The 25,144-nt window shown below is 41.1% G+C and overlaps 1 protein-coding gene across 4 annotated transcripts in view; it reads right to left on the reverse strand.

Moving 5' to 3' along the window:
* PCNX2 (pecanex 2) overlaps nucleotides 1–25,144 on the reverse strand; it is a 283,000-nt gene that overhangs the window by 178,978 nt on the left and 78,878 nt on the right. For all 4 annotated transcript variants that reach the window (XM_057531598.1, XM_057531597.1, XM_057531596.1 and 1 more), the window contains 3 exons: nucleotides 20,086–20,257; nucleotides 14,451–14,561; nucleotides 13,092–13,183 (listed from right to left, as the gene is read on the reverse strand). In XM_057531598.1, the coding sequence (XP_057387581.1) occupies nucleotides 13,092–13,183; nucleotides 14,451–14,561; nucleotides 20,086–20,257 (375 nt within the window). The remainder of the gene's footprint in view (nucleotides 1–13,091; nucleotides 13,184–14,450; nucleotides 14,562–20,085; nucleotides 20,258–25,144) is intronic.

Consider the following 25,144-nt stretch of genomic DNA (forward strand, 5'->3'; position numbering starts at 1 on the left):
AAAAGGAAAAAACAAGTCAATTCTAGGAGCGAAAAGTGTAAGCATAAAAGTCATAAACAAAAGCGTCGTTAAACAAGAAGTGGAATCACAGCCCTGGATAAGTATGTTAAATTGAAGGTGGGTGAGCTTCTCTTTTTTCCTAAGGATGCCCTTGCCAATTTGTTAAACACATTCATTCAATTCGCAGCATTTAATAGGCGCTGTTTTTAAAGTGGAGAGTCTATCTGAGACCTTTAGAAAACTCAGGACTTACAAATGATAAGGGAGAAATGCAAACTGCTCTATTTTTAACTAAAAGGTGTTTCAAAATATAGATAGAACGTTAAGATTCTCTAACAACGGATCCTACTATTTACCACAAGTGATGCTTGTTCTGTGCTGAGCAAGGAAGTCAGAACCTCTTTGAGATTAAATAAATCTTTCAAAGTACCCCAGTTTCACCTGGTCAAAAGCCTGTTTCAACACATAAGTAAACCCCAGAGCCTCTGAAGTGTTCAGTCCCATCACAGAGTTGGCAGCGCGCTTTCAAAGTGGAATCTATTAACTCTTATCCAACAGTGACTTACGCCGATGGCAGGCCATAAACAGAAAGGAACACAGAAATAAAAGTCTCAGCCCAGGATAGTAAATAGATTTTATCTCTTGGACCAGCTCTGATCAGTTGGTACTGGTTGCCTGTACTACTGTCTGGGCATCGAGGAGCCCTGCTGACCTCAGCGAGAAAAAATGCTGTGATCAATTAGCAACGTCTGCTATGAGGAGGGAGTCGGACTTGGGGAGGTGAGGGAATGACGGCATCTGTCCCACAGCTAGGTAAAAACCCAAAAAACTTCTTCTTGAATACCAGATTCTTCAACAGCTTCCAAAACCCTCTAAGAATTTTGCAAGAAAAAGTCATTTAACAATCCCAGGAGCGTATATTACTTTTGATAATGAGCCTTTAACACTTGTAAACGGAATTCCCTGGCGGTCCAGTGATTAGGATTTGGCACTTTCACTGCGGGGGGGGACCCAGGTTCGATCCCTGGTCGGGGAACTAAGATCCTGCAAGCCGTGCAGCGTGGCAAAAAAAAAAAAAAAAACACTTGTCATACGAAATGGGTTTTCCAGAACATACACCTTCTCCTTCAGGAATTAATCTAAGAAGTCCCATGAGTTGTTCTTTTGTGGAAAGCATCTGAGGATGGAAGAATATTCTGTCTTCCATAGATTCAACCATGATTCTATTATCAATGAATTATTTTTTTACTATCAAATGAGGCTTACCTGCCCAAAAGCATGAAGCATGAGACAAAGGTTCATCATAAATGAAAGATTTAGAGTAAACAGTTATGATTTAGCGGTGAGACAGCTGACGGAGAATCTGGAAGTAACGTTTTTGGTCTGACCACTCATGGAGTGACTGGGGACGTCAACTGGGAACTTTTTAACCCCGTGTTTCCATCACAGCGGAGGCCATCAGCTCGTCTATGGCATTCAACACCCTTAGAGCTGATGACCTCTTTTTGCTATAAGTTCCTTTCAGGCAACCAGTATTCTTGTGATGCACATGATACCCAATGGACCAAAAACATACACTTTTAGCCTTGCATGAAAGACTGTCCATGACTTCGATATATCCTACTCACATATCCAGTCACCCCTCTCCTTCACCATCAGTAGGTTAATATCCTTACCATCTCCTCCATCTGCTGTGATCATTCATTCCTAACTCGGATGAAACTGTTTCACACGCTTGACTGCATAGTCTATGGCAAGGTTCTCAGCCCAACTGCAAAACGTTTGAAGGCTGCACTAAGCAACCACCTCCTCTGATGGCTTTTCTCTTTTCTGATCATCCACAGCATGTCATCAGCTTTGATGAATGTTAAACTCCTGAGGAGAAAGAACTGACTGTTTCTCCTCTCATATCACTACAGTACCTGGCAAAGTCATTTCTTTTTTCTTTTTTTTAAATTAATTTATTCATTTATTTTTGGCTGCGTTGGGTCTTCATTGCTGTGCACGGGCTTTCTCTAGTTGCGGCGAGCGGGGGCTACTCTTCGTTGCGGTGCATGGGCTTCTCATTGCGGTGGCTTCTCTTGTTGCGGAGCACAGGCTCTAGGCGTGTGGGCTTCAGCAGTTGCGGCACGCGGGCTCAGTAGTTGCGGCGCACGGGCTTAGTTGCTCTGCGGCATGTGGGATCTTCCCAGAGCAGGGCTCGAACCTGTGTCCCCTGCATTGGCAGGCGGATTCTTAATCACTGTGCCACCAGGGAAGTCCCTGGCAAAGTCATTTCTAAACAAAGAAATATATGTTGACTACCAGTGAATATGAACTGTTCAGCTCCTGCTGCAGTTACAGAGAGCTTGCATGTTCCCATTTCCATCAACCAAAGAAAAGAATATTTCCATCAGATACCATTTGCTGCTCAAGGTTGCAAAAAAGGATGAAGTATTGGGTCCTGGTCAAAATGGCATGAAGAACACAGGGAACACTTACTATATATAAAACAGATAACAAATAAGGACCTACTGTATAGCACAGGGAATTCTTCTAAGTACTCTGTAATGACCTATATGGGAAAAGCATCTTAAAAAGAGTGGATATATGTACATGTATAACTGATTCACTTTGCTGTACAGCAGAAACTAACACAACATTGTAAATCAACTATACTCCAATAAAAAATTTTTTTTAAAAAAGAACACAGGGAACTAGCTTTCCTCCTCCCATTAAATGTCCAATAAATATTCAAAAAGAAAAAAGCATAAATCTATACTGGGAACTAGAGAAAGTACTTGTGCATAAGCCATAGGCTTTGAGGAATTTATGCTGGATCTTATCTTACAGATGAGACTAGTCTGAAAGAAGATTTTGACATCTGATACACGACTGAAATTCCCACTCTCTATTTCAGAGAGAGAGAGAAGTGTATTGAGGAAGTAAGCAGGAAAAGATCTCACTAAATCCCTGCTGACATCAACTAAATCAGAGGTGGAAGGGCTGGAGTTAAGGCAGGCCATGGGGTTGGCAGACAACATAATGCCTGGACTCAGACATCTGTGGATGGCAGCGTTTGGACCCCTCGGCTGTATTGGAGGCAACAGGTTTTATTTGGTCAGCTCAAGGGTTGGGATACTGGAGCAAAGAGGACAAAGTAAAGACAACCACTGTCCCAGGTATCTCATTCATATCCCTGGGATGAAGATTCCTGATAGAACCACCTAAAAGTCCATGAATAACATATTTTTCCAGGGGAAAGATATATCTGAACTGGTAGTATGTTACTGAAACATTCTTTGTTTCACTTTCTTCTCTTCCTGTATTTTAAACCTGAGGTACCTCTAGAAAGATTTGGTCAGGGAGCCTTAAATTTTTCTGACAGAAGTCAGCTCAATTTCTGCTTGAATACCAGACAGGGGTCACAAATCAAATGTCCACCTGAGCAGACAGGTGATATAAACACATGTAATCATGGGTCGGGTAGAAGAGATGATAGGGTATGATGAGACCTGTGTGTTTGGGGCAGCTGTGACTCACTATTCAGTTTCAGTAGGTCGTTATGAAATGGAAAGTTCCTGGTACATCATAATTTCCCAACAAATATTTGTTGTTGTTTTTGTTGTTGTTCTTGTTGTTGTTGAAATAAGAAACTCTAGATACCATACGAGAACACAAAGGAACAATATGAAGAGAAGTAGACCATGAGAACAGGAATGAGAGACATGAACGGCAAACATACACAACAAAAAAAGATTATAAAAAAATTTAAAACAGATCATGTAAAAAAAATCAATAATATCATTAATCAAAAAATAAGAGGGAGAGGGCTTCCCTGGTGGCGCAGTGGTTGAGAGTCTGCCTGCTAATGCAGGGGACACGGGTTCGAGCCCTGGCCTGGGAAGATCCCACATGCCGCGGAGCGGCTGGGCCCGTGAGCCACAACTGCTGAGCCTGCGCGTTTGGAGCCTGTGCTCCGCAACGAGAGAGGCCCGCGCATCGCGATGAAGAGTGGCCCCCGCTTGCCACAACTGGAGAAAGCCCTCGCACAGAAACGAAGACGCAACACAGCCAAAATCAATCAATCAATCAATCAATCAAAACATACGCATCTGATTCAAGATCCTCATTAAAAAAAATAAAAAAAAAGAAAAAAAAAAAAAAATAAGAGGGAGAAACTTTAACTATTTGTAAGAGCCTTCAATATGAAAAGTGTTCACGGTGTTCCAGAAAACTTAAAGAAAGAGGTCCAAGTCTAGTCTAGTCATCGTCTATGGCTTTTTTTTTTTTTAAGTTTAGAAGATAAGAAAGATTTATACAAGAATTCTGGGAAAATTAAAGTTGGTCTCATTCTTGTTCTCCTCAAAACTAAATACTGACGAATAATAGTTCCATGTCAAATGTAAATATCCACAAGAGTATGGTCACACTCTGACAAGAAAACAACAGGTACTTTATAAAATCTTACCTTCAAAATAACTATAATTAATGTCAAAAGATCAAGGGGTTGGTGGACAGTATTCATAAACAGATGGGTAATTTCGAAAGAGAGACAAACTATACATAGGAGTCAAACTGAAATGCTAGGAGTAAATTAAAACACATGATATAAGAGATTTTTTTTTCAATTCCTTTGCTGACTTTCTTATCAGACTAGATACAGCACAGGAAAGAATAAGTGACTTTAAAGAAGGTCAATGAAAATTATTCAAAAGAAAATCCACAGGAGAAACAGTGGGAAAAAAAGAACATAGCATCCAAAAGATATGGAACACTATTAAAACAGTCTAACATATGCATATAATTGAACGCCCAAGTAGAAAAGAAAAACAGGACAAGGCAGAACACATATTTGAAGAGATAATGGCTGAGGATTTGGAAATATCAATTGAAAAAAGTTCAAAAACAGCTCAGAGAACCTTAAGTAAAATAAAAATAAACATCATATACTTAGTCACATCACTTTCACATTGGTGAAAACAAAAGATGAAGAGAAAATCTGGAAGGTAGCCAGAGAAAAAAGAACATTACTGACAGAGGAACAAATATTAGAATAACGGCAGATCTTGATCAGAAATTATACAATCCAGGAAAATGTGCCAACATATCTACAGTATTGAAAGGGAAAAAACGAAGCTGTCAACCCAGAATTCTATACCAGTGAACATACCTTCAAAAATGTAGGCAAAAATGAGGAATGTTTCAGACAAAAGCTGCAAGAATTCACTACCAGTAGACTTGCACTACAAATTTTGTTAAAGAAAGTTCTTCAGACAGGAGTATGATACCAAATGGAAAGATGGATCTACACAAAGCAATGTACATTAATGGAAATTGTAAAAAGCAAGGTTTTTAAAACAGATAACTTTTCTCCTTATATTTTTTTTTTCTTATTTATTTATTTATTTATTTATTTATTTTTGGCTGTGTTGGGTCTTCAGTTCGTGCGAGGGCTTTCTCCAGTTGCGGCAAGCGGGGGCCACTCTTCATCGCGGTGCGGGGACCGCTCTTCATCGCGGTGCGCGGGCCTTTCTCTATCGCGGCCCCTCCCGTCGCGGGGCACAGGCTCCAGACGCGCAGGCTCAGCAATTGTGGCTCACGGGCCCAGCTGCTCCGTGGCATGTGGGATCTTCCCAGACCAGGGCTCAAACCCGTGTCCCCTGCATTAGCAGGCAGACTCTCAACCACTGCGCCACCAGGGAAGCCCCCTCTCCTTATATTTTTAAGGCCTTTATAAGATAATTGATTGTTCAATGAGAGTATAAAATAATGTATGTTCCTTCTTAAAAAAAAATAAGGACGAAAAGAACTAATTATAACGAACGTGAGCAAAAAGAAGGAAATAATAAAGATAAGAGCAGAAATCAATGGAAATAAAAAATAAAAACAATAAACTCAAATCTTATTATATAAAAAGTTCAAAAGGATTAATAAGCCCCTAGCCAAACTGATCAGGAAAAAAAAAGAGAGGGCACAAATTACCAATGTTAGCAGTAAAAGAGGAGACATCACTACAAACACTATGGACCTTGAAAGTATAATATATATGCCAATAATTAGAAAATGTAGAGAAAATAGACAAATTCCTTGAAGGAAATAACTATTTCAATATTAGATAATCTGAATAACTTGATATTTATTGAATTCATAGTTTAAAACCTTCCCATAGGGCTTCCCTGGTGGCGCAGTGGTTGAGAAACTGCCTGCTAACGCAGGAAACACGGGTTCGAGCCCTGGTCTGGGAAGATCCCACATGCCATGGAGCAACTAGGCCCGTGAGCCACAACTACTGAGCCTGCGCGTCTGGAGCCTGTGCTCCGCAACAAGAGAGGCCACAATAGTGAGAGGCCCGCGCACCGCGATGAAGAGTGGCCCCCACTTGCCACAACTGGAGAAAGCCCTAGCACAGAAACGAAGACCCAACATAGCAATCAATCAATCAATCAATCAATAAAGAAATCTTAAAAAAAAAAAAAACCTTCCCATGAAGAAAATTCCAGGCCCAGATGGCTTCACTTATGAATTCTATCACTTATAAAATATATAATACCGATTCTATATAAACTCTTTTAGAATTCAGAAGGAAATGCCTTCCAACACATTTTATGAGCCCATTACCTTATAACAAAATAAGACAAAGCATTACTAGGAAAGAAAACTAGAGAACTAGAAACCTCATGATCATAGACACAGTATTTCTCAACAAAATATTAGTAAATAAAATTGAGCAATATTTTAAAAAAGATAATACATCATGACCAACTGGGGTTCATCTTTCAAATGCAACATTGATTCAACACTTAAAAGTGAACCAATGTAATTCACCCTTTCAACAGACTAAAAAAAGATCGGTATGATCTTCTCAGTAGATGCAGAAAGTTTTGTCTTTTCTACAATGTCATATAGCTGGAATCTTACAATATGTAGCCTTTTTATATTAGCTTCTTTAACTTAGAAATATGCATTTAAGATTCCTCCAAGTCTTTTCATGGCGTGATACCTTATTTGGTGATGTGTGTCTGAGGGGGGCCTGTTGAATAGCATTCCATTGTCTGAATGCCCCACAGTTTATTTATCTGTTCACCTGCTATAGGACATCTTGATTGTTCCCAAGTTTTTGGCAATTATTAAATAAAGCCGCTATAAACATTTGTGTGCAGGTTTTTGTGTGAACCTAAGTTTTCAAAGAGGGTCAAGGAGCACAACTGCTGGATTGTATGGTAAGAGTATGTTTACTTTGTAAGAAATTGCCAAACTGTTTTCCAAAATGGCTATATCATTTTGCATCCCCACCAGCAATAAGTGAGAGTTCCTGTTGCTCCACATGCCTGTCAGCATTTGTTGTTGTCAGGGTTCTGAACTTTGGCCATTCTAATAGGTGTGTATTAGTATCTTACTGTCATTTTAATTTGCAGTTCCCTAATGGCATATGACGTTGAGCATATTTTCATATGCCTATTTGCCATCTGCACATCTTCATTGGTGAGGTGCCTATTCAGGTTTTTGTCTACTTTTAGTTAAGTTCTTCTTATTGTTGCGTTTTTAAAGTTTTTTGTATATTTTTTGGATAACAGTACTTTATCAGATATGTCTTTTGCAAATATTTTCTCCCCAGGCAGGTCTAGTCACAAGAAAATTCCTCAATTTTTATTTGTCCAAGGAAGTCTACATTTATCTTTCACTTTTGAAAGATAATTTTGCAAGGTACAGAATTCTAGATGTGTGTGTGTGTGTGTGTGTGTGTGTGTGTTACTTTCAACACTTTATTTTATTCCACTCTTGTCTTGCTTGCATTGTTTCTGTCTTACTCAGTTCAGCTTGCCATAAAAAAGTACAATAAATAGACCAGGTGGCTTAAACAACAGACATTTATTTCGCACAGTTCTGAGGGCTGCAAGTCAGAGATTATGTTGCCAGCATGGCCAGGTGCTAGTGAAGGTTCCCTGGCTTGCAGACGGCTGCATTTCCTCTGTGTCTTCACATGGCAGAGAGACTTCTGGTGCCTCTTCTCTTCTTATAAGGGCACTAATCCCATCATGAGGACCCCACTCTCATGACCTCATCTAAACCTATTTCCCAAAGGCTCCATCTCCAAATATCATCCCATTGGAGGTTAGGGTTTTCAACACAGGAATTTTAGGGAGACACAGTTCAGTCTATAGCAGTTCCTGAGGAGAAGTCAGATGCAATTCTTACCTTTCTCCTCTACAGGCAAGGTGTTCTTATCCTCTGGTATCTTTCAAGATTTTTTTCTTTATCTTTGATTTTTAGCAACTGGAATATAATATGCATGGGTGTAGTTTTTTGGCATTTATCATGCTTGGTGTTCTCTGAGATTCCTGGATATGTGATTTGGTGTCTGATATTAATTTGGGGAAATTCTCAGTCATATTCTGTACCATTCTTTCTTCTCCTCTGGTATTCCCATTACACATGTTATACCTTTTATAGTTGTCCCACAGTTCTTGGATAGTCTGGCGGTTTTTTCAGTCTTTTTTCTCTCTGATTTTCCATTTTGGAAGTTTCTATCGACCTATCCTTAAGCTCAGAAATTCTTTCCTCAGCCATGTACAGCCTACTTATAAGCTCTTCGAGGGCATTCTTCATTTCTGTTAGAGTGTTTTTGATCGCCAGCATTTTGTCTTCATTCCTTCTTGGAATTTCCACCTCTCTGCTTGCATTGCACATCTGCTCTTGCCTGCTGTGCACTTTACCCATTAGAGCCCTTAGCATGCTAATCTTAGCTGTTCTGAATTCCCAGTCTGATAATTCCAACATCCTGCCATATCTAGGTCTGGTTCTGATGCTTGTTATTTCTCTTCAAACTGTGTTTTTTGCTTTTTAGTATGCGTTGTAATTTTTTCCTTGGTAGCCAGACATGACGTTAACAGGTAAAAGGAACTATGGTAAACAGACCTTTAGTGATGAGGTATTAACGTGTGAGGGGAGAGGTATTCTACAGTCCTGGGATTAGTTCTCTGTCTTTTGGTGACCCTGTGTCTCTGGACTGTGAACTTCACAAGTGCTTCTGAGTCCCACCCCCACCTTAGGTGGAACAGAAAGGCTTGAAAGGACTAGGTTGTAGTTGGGTACTTCCCTTCCCTCACATGGAAGGCTGGAGCCAAACTGGGGTTTGGTATTTCCCCTCCTCCAGGTAAGTTAGGCTCTGAAAAAAAATCCCAGTAGTTTAGGCTCCAGTAAAATCTGGAGGCAGGCTTAGTTAAGAAGAACAGAATGCTCTGGTATAGTTCAAAATGGTTACTCTCCCCTCTACCTGCGGAAGGCAGGAAGGGGTTTTTCTCCAATATTCACTGTTGACAACCTGGTTGAGCTAGTGGGGGTGAAACTCACAAAAGTGTGGGCCTCCCTGATGACTGGATTCACCTGGAGTTATTAACCCTCAGACTTGTCTACACTGAGCCTCCAGCAATCTGTCAATCACTGTTCAGGTTTTCCTACCCCTGGTACTGGTTCCCATAGAGGTTTCTGCTCCTGGGTTCCTGTTCCTCTGTATTTACCTGTCTGTCTCTCCAGTTTGGGAAGCAGGAATGTGCCCTGCTGCCTCCCTTCTCTGATGGATCTAAGAAGAGCTTTCTGTTTTCTTCAGTTTGTTCAGCTTTTCACTTATTCTTAGGATGGTGTAATAACTCCCAAACTCCTTACATGCTGGACCATAAACCAGTAGCCAGTAACTGATCTTTTACAATGTTTCCAAGGTAATTCAATGGGGAAAGGTTAGTCTTTTCAACAACTGTGCTAGTGAATCTCAATCTTTACCTCATCTCATACACACGAATCAACTCAAAATGGATCATAGATCTAAATGTAAGAGCTACAATTACAAAACTTTTAGGAAAAAAATATTTGTAACCTTGCGTTAGGTAAATATTTTTAGATAGAACATAAAAAGTACAAACCGTAAAATAAATAACTTATAAATTTAACTTCACTATAATTTAAAACTTCTGTTCTTTGAAAAGTAATGTTAATGAAATGGAAATACAAGCCACGAACTAGAAAAAAATATATGAGCAATATATATTTGATCGAGAACTTATATCCAGAATATGTAAAAAACTATCTTAATAATAAGAGCATATGATACAATTTTAAAATGAGTAAAAGATTTTAACAGATTATTCACCAATGATCTTTCACAAATGGCAAGCAAGCATATGAAAACATACTCGACAACAATCATTATTAGAGAAATATGAATTAAAACCATAGTTAGATGCTAGCACATGCTGGAATGGCTACTACTTTTAAAAACTGACAACATTAAGTGCTAGAAAGAATTTGGAACACTTGGAAATCTCAAAGATTATAGGGGGAATGGAAACCAGTACTGACACTATGGACAACAGTTTGGCAGTTTCTTATAAAGTTATATGCATATATATATATTATTCATAATTTTCAATAACTGGAAATAACCACAGAAATGTTACTCAGCAATAAAAAAGAAACAAACTACTGACACGTTGTTGGATCTCAGAAGCATCGCACTAATTGAAAGAAGTGCTCCAAAAGCTACATATTGCATAATTCCATTTATGTGAAGTTCTAGAAAAAGCGAACTACAATGACAGAGAGCAGATCAGTGGCTGCAGGAACCTGCGCCTGGGGAGGGGAATGAAGAAAAATGTGGTGGTGGTAGAATTGTTCTACATCATGACTGTGATGGTGACACATTCATCAAAATTCATCTAATTGCACATTTAAAACTAGTGCATTTTACTGTATAAAGTTGATTTTTAAAACGTATAAGCATAAAAATCAGATGAGTGGTGGTCAAAGGTTGGCATAGGGAGAAGAGACAGACCATAAAGGGATACAATAGGACCTGTGAGTTGGTAATATTCTATAACTTGATTGTGGCATTGGTTCCATGACTATATACATTTATCAAAACTTACCAAATTATATGTATTAAAAACTTGAATTTTGCAGCATACAAATTATATCTCAATGAACCAGACTTTCAAACAATTAATAAAAAATAAATATATAAACAAAAAGAGACTGGAACACAACAGAGCAAATTATAAAGGGTCCTGTAAGGGAAAAGTTTGTGCCCCAAAATTTTATAGGCAGTCATTTTAACAAAGGGCAGGTGAAAGAGGTTTTCAGAAAATACCTAAGGAGTTTTCCTGAATGAAATACCTGGGGTCTTGTGACAGAATAAAGGAATGTATTTCAAAAGGAAAGAACGCAGAAACACTGATTAATTATATAATTGTTGTTCTACATGACAGTATAAATGTGGTAACAAACAGAGCCACCAGAAGCATGTACATTACCGTTGTGTACTAGAAAAAAGATCCTTCTCCTCTCTCTTTTTTTAGTGTAAAAAAAGAATATCTACATGAAGAGGATGGAAGGAGTGAGGGAGGGAATTATGCCATTGATTACCCCAGAGAAATTCAACTGTGATGCATCAGAAGATAATATTGTTGAATTCCTCTCTTCCACAAAGGGGAATAAACAATTATCTTTCTGCCACTGACATTGATGAGTTTAATATGATTTTAAGCTAATCTTTTAAAAAGTTAATTAATAAATGTCATATAATATATATTTAAAACCCTTTGGAACATATATTATTTACTTTTTTACATTTAATTTTTATTTTATCAAAGAGGTACTTGTGGTGTAACACGTTAAAGGCAGGGTGTCCATAAAGTCAAGAAATATGTATACTATAAATTAATTACTTTTTTACTGATTGAAGATGCCCCTGAACACGTTATATGTGCTATTGTTTTCAGACTTCATGGCCCTTCTGCAGTTTTGCATGCCTAGATGAACAGCAGTGGTCCCCTGCCCACACCATCCATCTCCTTGCTCCAACTCCTGCTTCCCAAAGGCAGGGACTTTCACCTGTTTCATCATCTATTTACTTCCATATTTCCAGATAACATGCTTGTTTTGTTACTTCTTGATTTTTTTTCAACTTCAGATATTATTTGCTGACTTTCTAATGTGGAAGACAAGATTAAGACCTCCCCAAGACTTGTGATGATGGATGACTTTGTTTTTTGCTTCTTGTGTTCTTTGATTTCCTATTATACACATGTTAACTTTTAAGAAATAATTGTTATTTTAAAAACCTTAAAAAAAAAAAAAAGACCTCCTCAAGAGGCAGGGCAGGAATAAAGACGCAGACGTAGAGAATGGACTTGAGGACATGGGGAGGGGGAAGGGTAAGCTGGGACGAAGTGAGAGAGTAGCACTGACATATATACACTACCAAATGTAAAACAGATAGCTAGTGGGAAGCAGCTGCATAGCACAGGGAGATCAGCTCAGTGCTTTGTGACCGCCTAGAGGGGTGGGATAGGGAGGGTGGAAGGGAGATGCAAGAGGGAGGGGATATGGAGATATATGTATACATATGGCTGATTCACTTTGTTATACAGCAGAAACTGTCACAACATTGTAAAGCAATTATACTCCAATAAAGATGTTAAAAAAAAAAAAGACCTCCCCAAGAGGGGCACACGCATGCACACAAACACACACATACATTCACCTCCCCCATTCTGCCATTACAGTTATAACTCTTATTCAGATCTCCATAGATACAAAATATTATTCACAGCTCAGCTACGCATGCACCATTTGCTTTTCTGATACCTCTCGCAGTTTTCCTAAAGTTAATGCTTATCTTGTTTTTTCATCATCGTAGGTTTCCATTGCTGCCAGGCTGGGTTTTAACTTTCTCCATCTGGATAAATATACAGTCCATCTGTTTTCTGGATTCTAAAATTTTTTACTGTCATAGCCATTCCTGTTCTCTGTCCATAAAGCTTGGTGCAACTGTATCCCTTTACCATGTTAAGCAGAAGCCCCGCCCAGTGTCAGTAACTGACCAAGCCAGGCAGACACCTGGAGGGGGCAGGGGGTCAGACTAGGTGGGCTTTGTGCTCCGTGGCAAATCGGGTATCTCAATGCATCTTCTAAACCACTGAGGCTTCACCCGCCAGGCCCTGTTATTCCCAATGTGCTCAGATCCCATTTCTCTTGAAATTGGAGGAGACATTTGTTTACTTAAAATACAGTTAATTCAGTGGATGTGAGAGGAAGGCCCTGGGCCTCACACCTACCTTCACGGCGCTGAAGCAGAACACGTGCAGCACAGCTGCGGCGGAAGCACTCCGGGCCACGCTGTAAACGGCCGACAGCATCCCTGAAACAGCTGGAACACAAACGTCAAGAGTTCCCTTCTAAACTGGCAAGTCTCACGGTCAGTAAATGTTGTAAGACATGAAGTTTGTATGTAAATCAACTATACTCCAATAAAAATTTTAAAAAAAGAAGAAGAAATGAAGTTTGTAGCTTTCAAATGCAAAATGCCTGTGAAAGGGGCAAAAAATCAATCTACGGGGCAGTCAAAAAGCCCTGGGTGACTCTTAGTACAAGAAAGACACTGACCGTTAACTAACAACTCAGGAGGACCACAGATGGAAAGAACTTTTGATAACATTCCTGGAAGGCTGTGTGACCCAGTCAGTGTGGAGGTGGGGAGACCTTGTTGCTTACAGTTGGAAGCTGCAGGCCCAGGAAAGATCAGGGACAGCGATTTCAACAGAAGAAAGGAGAGAGATGGAGATGGAGATCGGGATGGAGATAGAGATGGGGATGGAGATGGGGATGGGGATGGAGATGGAGAAAGAGATGGAGACAGAGATAAGGACAGAGGGAGATGGATGATAGACAGATAGATAGATAAAAAGAACAAGAAAGCACTCCTGTGTGTGTGAGTGTGTGTGTGTCTGTGTGTGTACAAGGAGGTGGCAGCAGTAATTAATTGCCCTCTACGCTCTTGTGCTTTATGTACAGATTTCATGGAATCTTTACAGCAACGCTATGAGATCAGCATGTTAGTCTCCATTTAGAAAAGAGTAAACTTTAAAGGTAAGCAATCTGGGTAAAGTCTCCAAGTAAGCATTAGATGAAGCTTTATCCACCTTGGTTGGAATCTAAAGTACACACCAAATGAAAGGACATAGGTCACCTGTCTGTACAGGCCCGCACACCACACACACTCACAATGTCACACACACTCACAACGTCACACACACACACTCCCAGACTAACTCAGACATGTACATGCTCAAATACACACGGCGCACACACTCACCTCCACTCACACACATTCACACACAGTCACACATACAGCTTTTCCAAAGAATAGTTAGAAGAGCCTTAAACCTAGTGCAAAGCTCATGGAATTCTACGCTTCCCTGTTTTCCGCTTGTGTCAAGCTGGGTGGACCACTTTCAATTTAGGTGAATGAATCTAGAAGGGCCCACCATCAACCTGACCGACCGGAGCTGAAGTCCTTTAAAGGCTCAGAACAAAGAACACCTAACTGTCCAGATCTCATTCCATGCCTGAGGCTATTTAGCCCTTATCTGAACTCCAGACTTTTTTACAGGATGAACAGAATGAACAAGACTTACCAGAACCTCCAAAAAACAGCATGTCAATTTGCTCCAAAAGATAGATGCAGAAAGTGTTGATCTGCGGGAAGAGCCCAAGGAGGGAGATAGCAGGGAAGCAATATAGAAATACTGGAAGTGAACAGACAAAATTGACGGTAAGCGCGCAGGAAAGGTGGCCGAGGTTCCCGCTGCAGTCCCACCTCCCTCCCCCCTTTCAGCCCAGCCCACCCTGCCCAGGTCCTGGAGGCAATAGGGCCTCCTCTCCCCTACCCACTGGAGGAGGCTGGAGGTGGAGCCAGACAGGCCCGTGGAAATAATAAAGGTGCTGCTTTTGAGGAAGAGGCGGGCCTGGGACTGAGCAGACACATGGGGATGGTGGGCAGAGAGTAGATCGGCCTTCAGCTTGCAATGACAGACTTGGACTTAGGGGAAATGAGATGGGAAAAGAGGACCAGGAAAATTACAGGATCGTGCAAAACCCAAGCACAGTTGTTAAGAGGGTCTCTTCCTGCAAGGCTCCTCGCTTTGTGCTTCTGTCACCTCCAGGGCTTGAGTTGCTGCGTCTGTTCTGTTCTAAATACCCGGTGGAGACTCAGGTTTCAGTCAGAACCTCAGACCCACAGAGCAGCAGGGGAGAGTGGTGATGAACTAAGAAACCCCACAGCCATGACGGTGCGACACTGAAGGGCCTGCTTCTCAGGTGGCGCAGGTCACCTGGGAGATGAAAGGGACCTTGCCTGAGGAGAGGAAGACTGCCAGCTTCCCAAACCGTAACAGCGCAACTGGATGAAACATCCATACGTTATACTTCAATGTCTCACGGAGATCATTTGTTCAGGGAAATAACGCGTAGTTGAGCTGCATTTTACAGCAATTTCCCCGTCATTCTCTCTTTCTCGATCCTATTTGAGTTGGGTTTCAGAGAAACACAGAAACCCCCATTAATGGTGCCATGGTACATCTGTCTACCTTTCTGTCTCAGTCTATTGGGTGGAAAGTCAATGGAGTTTGATACTGGTAAAGCCTAATAAAACTAAGGAAATTTGATTTGAAATCTAAGACGCCTAAACATGGAACTACGTCCAAACCCCATGTATAAACTGAGGAGAAAAGTGCAGGTAGGGAGGAAGGGGACCGCGTCTCAGCTATTTCCGAAAAACTGGACATGCAGACTTTCCACGGTGAAACTGTAGCGATGAGAGTATTGATGTGTCCCATTCTCTGGCTAATCGTGGGTTAACCCCGCTACAATAAAAAGGGGCAAACCCAACTACAACAATACCAAGAAACTGTTCCAACAATGTGGGGAAATAAAATTTTATGTAATGAACATGGCTATGACAAACGGGCCTTTGTTTGGGATTGGAGCCATATTTTGACACACATGGTGATTTTGTTGTAATGTTGTCTGTGGCAAGATTTTAACTATATGGTGAAAACCCAGAGCATCTGTGAGTAATACGTTTCTCAATCAAAGTCGGCAATAACAAGGGGGGGTCGGGGGAAGGAATGGGAGCTTAGGATTAGCAGAGGCAAACTATTACATATAGGATGGATAAACAACAAGGTCCTACTGTATAGCACAGGGAACTATATTCAGTATTCTGTGACAAACCATATTGGAAAAGAATATGAAAAAGAATATACTGATATATATATGTTTAACTGAGTCACTTTGCTGTACAGAAGAAATTAACACTGTAAATCAACTGTACTTCAATAAAGTTTAAAAAAAAAACAAAGTCAGCAATAAGACACAAATATGGATCTGCTAGTCATAACTATATAACAATTTCTTTTTTCAGTTTTTATATGAAAGGAAAGATATAAGAAATAAACAGACACTTAATAGCAGGACATATAGTTTTGAGCATAAACATTTTAATTCATATGATTTTAAGCAAACTGACTAGTTCTTTTCTTAAGTTTGGGACTCAAAACCCAGCAATGAAGATTAGATGGTACGCTGCATTCTTCATGGGCATTAGTCCACATTCTCAAGTGTTGTGTGCAGTGAAAACTATACCAAAAACGAAGAACTACAGGGAAAAGTATGGGTGTGAAATAATATAATAATGGTAGACAAATACTGGAAACTGTGCAGCAAAACGTGGGTAAAGAAGTATTCTCTATAAGAAATACATTAGGCAATAAAACCCAAACTAATAAAGTGCAAAGAACTGGAACACGATGAATGATGCTGGGGGAAAATAAAATGGTACGAGACACGAGGAAGTCCTAACTGAAGATTCTCTGGCTGTGCCTGCAGAGCAGGAGCTAGATGACACAGCACAGGATGGACAGCAGTTGCCGGGGAGCCCAGGGTCTAGGTCTTCCCCAGGATAAAGTACAGAGGAAACCTCCCGTCTTTAGAGTCAGAGCCATGCAGGTGGAACCAGAAGAAGGTGGAGGTCACGTGAATGTCAGGGTGCAGCGCACGTGAATGAAGAAGCATCAGGAGGACGGCTAGAAAATTCCACTTGAAGTTGCCGAAATGGTTTTGTCCTTTTTTCCAGAAGTAAACAATCAAAAAGTCCCTGTGGTTGTTGGCAACTTTCCCTGTGCACAAAGCCTCTTCTTCTCAGCGTCCTGCTGAGAGCGCCTGTAATTTTCCCTCACATCTTCCCTACTCCTCATGTTGCCTAATAATTACCATAAATGCAGAAACTTCTGGTACAGTTCCACTTCTTTCCAAGCACAATGCATAAATAAAAATACTGGAACTTGCTTTTTTCTTCCGTTATGTGAATAGTAATATTCATTACTATATTTGCAGGTTGGGGCTTGGGGGAGGTAAGCAGAATTAAAATAACATGGAAGTAAAACCAAGACTGTGAACTTGGTATGACTGCATACGTTGTGTGTCTCCTACACGCCGTATCTGTGTATTCGCACCCCGTGCTGACATGGATTCCTGGGGCCAAGAGACAAGTCTCTACACAAGACGTGGAAATGTGAGTCTCGGAGTGCAGAGGAGGGTGGATCCATCTCAGTCACTGGTTACAAAACCTCCACCATCTCCAAGCGTTACCTCCTTGAAGCTGCGTTAGTGTAGGTAAGGGATTATGGTCCTAAAGACTAAAATAAAACATCAAACGCTCACATCTGAAAAAGGACCATAGAGGCCATCTGATAAAGAACCCATCCAGTGCGTGGAACCCTTCTACAAGTGACGGCTGTCTCATCTTGCCTGAGTTCTTCCCACGTCAGGGAACTTCTCGCATCGCTAGGCGACCCACGGCCCTATTGGACAGCTCTAAACCAAACCACAACACCAGGCTTCCAGTGAGCCGAAATCCACCTACTGGCCACTGGGACTAGTTACTACAGCTACACCAACAGAGAACAACAGAGAATAAGATCCCTCCCACTTCGACCTGGCAGCCTTTTAACCACCTACAGCCATCACGTGTGCCTCGAGGACTCAAGCATTTCTTCTGTAGGCTGGATGCCCCCATTCCCTTGCCGCATCTGCTGACCCAGTGTAGCCCATGTGGCCACGTTCCTCAGGGCACGCTCTAGCTTTGTTACTGCTCCTCTGGAAATACGGTTCTAAGAACCGAAGACGTCTCGGCTTTCTCATCCAAAGGATGATTACAAAGCCAGTCTCGCTCATAGGCTTTTGCTGAAGTTACCCAAATGGAAAATAATAAAAAATTTCAGGCCAGAGGTCAGCAAAGGAAATGAGCACTGACTCAGAAGGCCCTTCACCTTCCTCCTGGAGGGAAAAAAAAAAATTTTTTTTTCCTTATAATGAAAGAGAAGTGATACTCTGAACATATATGAAAGATCATAAAAGGAAAATAAATTATGTAAGAATATCACCCTGAGTGTTTCTATTTCCTTAATTCGCCCCTCAGCCTACAAAAGCAACTAGTCCCACCATTGACTTTGTCTTTCTTCTTGTGCCAATTTTATCCCCCAGATTCCTTGTCTCTTGTCACTGTGCTTTCTCCTCCTTCTATTGTTCTGTTATCTGATGTTCTCTTCTTGGATGACATATGACAAAGAGCTTCTCCATCCTTCCCACCTGCTCAATGGCCACTGGACTCATCTCCTACCCTTGGTTCGCATTCAACCCCTTCCTCCCTGGGAGCAGAATAAGGCAGCAGACACCAGATCTTCCTGTCTCCCTTGCCCCTCCTCTTCCTCTGGCGCCTCTCTCCATTGTGGTACGTTGGTGGTCTGAGCAGAAACCAAGAGTGGCAGTGGGGAACAGAGATTATCACCCATAAGGCACAACTCCAGCCGCTATTCCACATGCCCCAGCACCAGTCAGAGGAGGACCACTTCTTCAGCATGACAGGCACAAGAGCATCTTCAGACACATGATGGTAAACAACCTCACATGTACTCAGTTCCTGTTTCTCTCTTGTCCTGGTCCTAATGATGGCTTTGACAATCTCCTCTTGAGTAAAATTTCTGGCTGGCAAGTAACAGATCCAGGGGGTGGTGTCTTTGGTAACTGTCCTTTATCAACTCATCTGGTCAATGGGATCAGATAATCACAAGTTAGCAGGTGTGGAAACCTCTGGATGTCATCACAAGAATTCTCAGAGCTTTGTCAGTCAAATTTTCGGAGCTGTGGGCCCACAGTGGGGCAGCCTCTTTGCATAATAAAGATGATAATAGCTAATACCTGGTTAAAGGCACGTTTCTATGTGTTTAAATATACCAACTCATCTAAAATTTGCAACAATCTCCGTGGTGTGTACTATTTTTGTCCCCGTATCACAGTTGAATTTTGCTCAAGGTCACACAACTAGTAAAGAAGCAGAGCTGGAATTCAAACAGCCAGCCATCTAGCTCCGAAGCTGGGGCTCTACACCATTATATTATCAAGGTCACTTGTGTAAATGGAGCATTTTACATCAAACACTGCCTAGACCTTAAGGCAAGTAAAGTGCACCAGTGGAAGGCTGGGTGACGGCATATCCAGGACTCCATCTGGACTGAGAACCATGTCCACTCACGTGTTACCAGAGCATCTGTGCCGTGCAGGCGGGGCTGTGGCTGCCACCCTAATGGCAAAACCGCCTCCACCCTGGGGAGCCCCACTGACGCCACACACCAGGCACCTCAACCACCAGTCTTCAGATATTATGATGCTGCAGCTCCCTGCTCGCGGATATCAACATCCTTTAGAATAAGCCCCTTGTTGGATGCTTGGGGCTCTGGCTCCCAGGCCGTCTTCTGAAAGCGTGCAAGCCAAGAGAAAAATGCGCATCTCTCGATCCAATAATAAAGTAAGAAAGTTTCTCCAATGAGGGATTCAGAAAATAACGGGGAGGGGCTTCCCTGGTGGCGCAGTGGTTAAGAATCTGCCTGCCAATGCAGGGGACACGGGTTCGAGCCCTGGTCTGGGAAGATCCCACATGCCGCGGAGCAACTAAGCCCGTGAGCCACAACTACTGAGCCTGCGCGTCTGGAGCCTGTGCTCCGCAACAAGAGAGGCCGCGACAGTGAGAGGCCCGTGCACCGCGATGAAGAGTGGCCCCCGCTCGCCGCAACTAGAGAAAGCCCTCGCACAGAAACGAAGACCCAACACAGCCAAAAATAAATAAATAAATTTAAAAAAAAAAGAAAAGAAAAGAACGGGGAGAAATACCCTCCCACCTCTATATTCTTCCCCACAACCCCCAAATGAACTCACCTATTAAGAGGTCCCTAGCCGACTGGAGAGACCCTGGAGAGAAGAGCTTCAGGCCATACACAATGTAAGTGGGAGGGTACCTGGCTTTGGCCCCAGTATCAAGAAGCAAAATAAGGCCACACAGCACACAAAAATAGATTGGTCTGCTGTATGTTATGATTTGGTTGTGTCCCTAGAAAACAAAGGCAATTTCTGAATGGTACCTTTAATTTTGATTAAATAACAAAAGCCTCATAGTCAATCATTTATACCATATTACACAACTTACAGCATATAACAATTCACCCCTCCCCCACCATAATTCATACACACAAAACACCAAGGGAAAAAAAAAATACCCTGATGCTTACTCTGTCAAAGAAGAATAACAATATCAAAAAGAATGTTATGTCTCTCAGACTCAGCAAGATTTACCTGAAAATGTAATTACCAGCCTTGGATAAAATCTAGATCTAATTCAATGCTTCCCCCACAGTGAAACTTCCATTTGTGTTGTTCATTTCAAGTGCAAAACTAATTTAAACCACTATTTGCTCTGCATGCTCTAAGTTGAGCTCCATTATTAACAAGAAATAGAATTATAAGTTGTAGGCTTCAATTTCCTTATGTCTTAGAAAGCAAGACAATACAGGTGCCAAATTATACCTGCAGAGACTGCACAAAATGTCTCAGTGTAGCACAGTGGAATAATCAATTTTTAAACATTTGCTATTTATACGCATTGTCCTCTGAGGAGGACCAAAAACTTAATCGATTTCATCTTAGCCTTCAAAATGTTCTTAAGAGGCGAGCAGACACATTGTTTTATTCTTCTTCTGGAATGGATAGAAAAATTAAGGAAAAGCTATAACATCAACTTGCCAGGGCAAAAGTCAATGAAGAATTAATTTACATCTCACAAATCAATGCACAATTCATAAGGTTCAAAAAACCAACAAAAATGAATTAGGGAGAGAATATTATTTGCAATTCATGAACTACTTTGAGTATAAAAAGTCAAGATGAAAGTGATACAAGTTTGATCACCTCACACCAGTCAGAATGGCCATCATCAAAAAATCTACAAACAATAAATGCTGGAGAGGGTGTAGAGAAAAGGGAACCCTCTTGCACTGTTGGTGGGAATGTAAATTGATACAGTCACTATGGAGAACAGTATGGAGGTTCCTTAAAAAACTACAAATAGAACTACCATACGACCCAGCAATCCCACTACTGGGCATATACCTGGAAAAAACCATAATTCAAAGAGAGTCATGCACCACAATGTTCACTGCAGCTCTATTTACAATAGCCAGGACATGGAAGCAACCTAAGTGTCCACCGACAGATGAATGGATAAAGAAGATGTGGCACATATACACAATGGAATATTACTCAGCCATAAAAAGAAATGAAATTGAGTTATTTGTAGTGAAGTAGATGGACCTAGAGTCTGTCATACAGAGTGAAGTAAGTCAGAAAGGGAAAAACAAATACCATATGGTAACACATATACATAGAATCTAAAAAAAAAAAAAAAGGTTCTGATGAACCTAGGGGCAGGACAGGAATTAAGACGCAGATGTAGAGAATGGACTTGAGCACACAGAGGGGGAAGGGGAAGCTGGGACGAAGTGAGAGAGTGTCATGGACATATATACACTACCAAATGTAAAATAGATAGCTAGTGGGAAGCAGCCGCATAGCACAGGGAGATCAGCTCGGTGCTTTGTGACCACCTAGAGGGGTGGGATAGGGAGGGTGGGAGGGAGACGCAAGAGGGAGGAGATATGGGGATATATGTATATGTATAGCTGATTCACTTTGTTATACAGCAGAAACTAACACACCATTGTAAAGCAATTATATTCTAATAAAGATGTTAAAAAAATAAAATAAGACTAGGAAATAAGTCAAAAAAAAAAGAAATTGATACAAGTTTGGATATGAATTTTTAAAGTCACTGCCTTGAATATATTTAGAAATGCAATTTAAATTGCTACTTCTTCTATAATAGAAACAGTCTTATTCTGAGACCATCTTTTAATAGGAAGGAAAACACAGGCTGTCCATGGGGGCTGGCTATGTTTGGCCCTGAGTCCAGACTCAGTCTTAAAGGAATATTTTGTACTCTTATGAAATTTCCTTTTGAATCCAACTAGGTCATAGATTAATGCGTAAGGGGATACTTCCTCTGCATTTAAAAAAAATTTGAAACTAAAGCATAAGTGAAATCTTAATGCATTTCTTATCAAGTGAATAGCAAAGTAAATTGCTTGGTATAGATAGCCACTTAGTATACAAATACACAAGCATATGAGATCTTTCCTCAAACTGGTACCATTTCAGAAATATAATTAAATAGCTACTTCCCACTTGCCCTGATTCTTTCTGTTACTAAAAGGTTAAAAATACTTTTTCCAGGAACTGAAAGTCTATGGCTTTGAACAAATTTAAGATATCATCTTGGATCGTCCAAGTCCAACTTTATTTATTGGGCATGGGAATGCTTTCTTTTTATTTGTAATTTCTGAGACAAACCTTAAGGCTCCCTTAGAAACAGGCTGCCCTCACCATCATGCTATCTTTTGGGTCCCCAAACCATTCTAAGCATATCGCGAATACACGGCATGTGAGTCACTTTTATTTGTCTTGATTCCTAAGAACACCCACTAGTAAAATTTCCCTGCTCTCCAGTTCCTTCTTTCACATAGGATTCAATCATAAAACCTCCCAAGGATTGATTTTTTTTTTTCAATAGAAGAATTCCACTCGCTCCTCCGGGTGAAGTCTGATCACAATCTTTTAAAACTTGTCCAAGTGTTTCCCACCTGTTTTTTCACCTTCAAATGTCCTGGGGAAGCACTGCTGATTTCTGCTCTGGGGCATCTTGCAGGCTGTTTTACAAAAGCTGGTCTACACATGCATTTGGGTCTCCCATTAACCCCACCTACATATACAATTTCACAGGCGGTGCTCTGGTCGCAGGGCAAGGAAAGGGTAAGGTGAGAGAATCTATCCAAACCTACAGGTCCCCACCCGGAGAGCAGTGGTGCTTGTGGCTAGGGGACCAGGCCATTCTAACTGCCCTCTTACCAAGAGAGTGGGCTGGTCAGATGCTTCAAACTTGCTGCTGATAGATAAGTAGATAGATGGATGGATGGAGAGATAGACTGATAGACAGATGATAGACAGATAGATAGACAGATATAGATGGATAGATAGACAGGGAGACAGAGAGATAAAAGGGTTTTGTTATAAGCAAGATGGGGTGTCTGAACCCAGGGGCACTGAACCGAGGCTATCAGCAACCAGGACATGCCAGCCCCATCCCATCTCTGCCGTTACCCGTGCCAGCTCCAGGCTTCGTGCAGATCCGAATTCTCTGCTCCTCAGCCCAGAGGGCAGAAAAGAGCTGCCTCACACCTGCTGAGTCTGCACAAGTTCCTGTCTGGCCGCACTCAGAGGTCAGCTGTTTTTGACAAGCTGATGTAAAACAGCAAAAGCTAACATTTATCCTGCTTTCCTGTGCCTCAGGCACTCTTCTACCTACTTTAAATATTAAATATATTAAATATTATAATAGTAGGACTCGAAGAAGCCCTACTATTACTCTCATTTTGCCAAGGGTAAACTGAGGCACAAAGAGGAAGAAATTTGTCCCAGGCTTTGCAGTGTGGCCAAGCCAGGGCTTGGACCCCGCCGCTGGCTGACTGGCTACTTCCCACTGGGTCCCCAAACTGACCCAGACGGTGACTGCATTTGCCACTGGATCCTTCTAGGCCCAACACTCAACCTCACTCGGATCAAGCTCATTCGCAATCCTCATTCTTTAGACACATGACGTGAATGTTATTCATGTGAAGTAAAGAGAGAGTGGCGGGGGGGAAATCATTCGTAATAGCTTCTCCTGGAAGGTGTCACCTCTTCCTGAAAGAACTCAGGAGGGTGAAGAGGGCTCCTACCAGAAGAGGGTGTAGAAAAATAACCACCTGCTGCTCTGTCCAGCCCCTCTGAGACACTATATCTACCTACGTGGAACTCTCTTCACTATAATAAGGATTCGCTGGTTGCTTCAGCAATTCACCTGTTTATATTTAGAGTCACGTTTTTTTAACTGAAGTATAGTTGATTTACAATATTGTGTTAGTTTCAGATATACAGCATAGTGATTTGTTTTGGGGTTTTTTTTATGCAGATTATATTCCATTATAGGTTATTGCAAGATATTCAATATAGTTCCCTGGGCTACACGGTAAATCTTTGTGGCTTATCTATTTTATGTACAGTAGTTTGTATCTGTTAATCCCATACTCCTAATTTATCCTTTCCCCTCTCTCCCCTTTGGTAACCGTAAGTTTGCTTTCTGTCTGTGAGTCTGTTTCTGATTTGTATATAGATTCATTTGTATTATTTTTTAGATTCCACACATAAGTGATATCATATAGTATTTGCCTTTCTCTGTCTGACTTATTTCACTAAGCATAATATTCTCTAGGCCCATCCATGTTGCTGCAAATGGCAATACTTCATTCTTTTTTTTTGCTGAGTAATATTGCATTGTTTATATACACCACCTCTTCTTTATCCAATCATCTATTGATGGGTACCTGGGCTGCTTCCATGTCTTGGCTATTATAATAGTACTGTTATGAACACTGGGGTGCATGTATCTTTTCTAATTAAAGTTTTCATTTTGTCTGGATGTATACTGAATATTTCTAACTATACACTTCAGTTCCCCTTGTGTGTGGAGCAAAAGAAGGAGATCTGGGGATGGGCGCCCACTGCCCTAAGGAAGCTGAACCCCAGTAAAACCCTAGCCAGCAAGTATTCTATGACCCACACTTGGTGGCATATATATACAGTGGAATATTACTCAACCATAGAAAAGAATGAAATAATGCCATTTGCAGCAACATGGATGGACTTAGAGATTATCATATGAAGTGAAGTAAGTTAGACAAACATCATATGATATCACTTATATATGGAATCTAAAAAAATGATACAAATGAACTTATTTACAAAACAGAAACAGACTTACAGACAGAAAAACAAATTTATGGTTACCAAA

The sequence above is a fragment of the Balaenoptera acutorostrata genome, chromosome 16 (genome assembly GCF_949987535.1).
Source record: "Balaenoptera acutorostrata chromosome 16, mBalAcu1.1, whole genome shotgun sequence".
NCBI classification, from domain to species: domain Eukaryota; kingdom Metazoa; phylum Chordata; class Mammalia; order Artiodactyla; family Balaenopteridae; genus Balaenoptera; species Balaenoptera acutorostrata.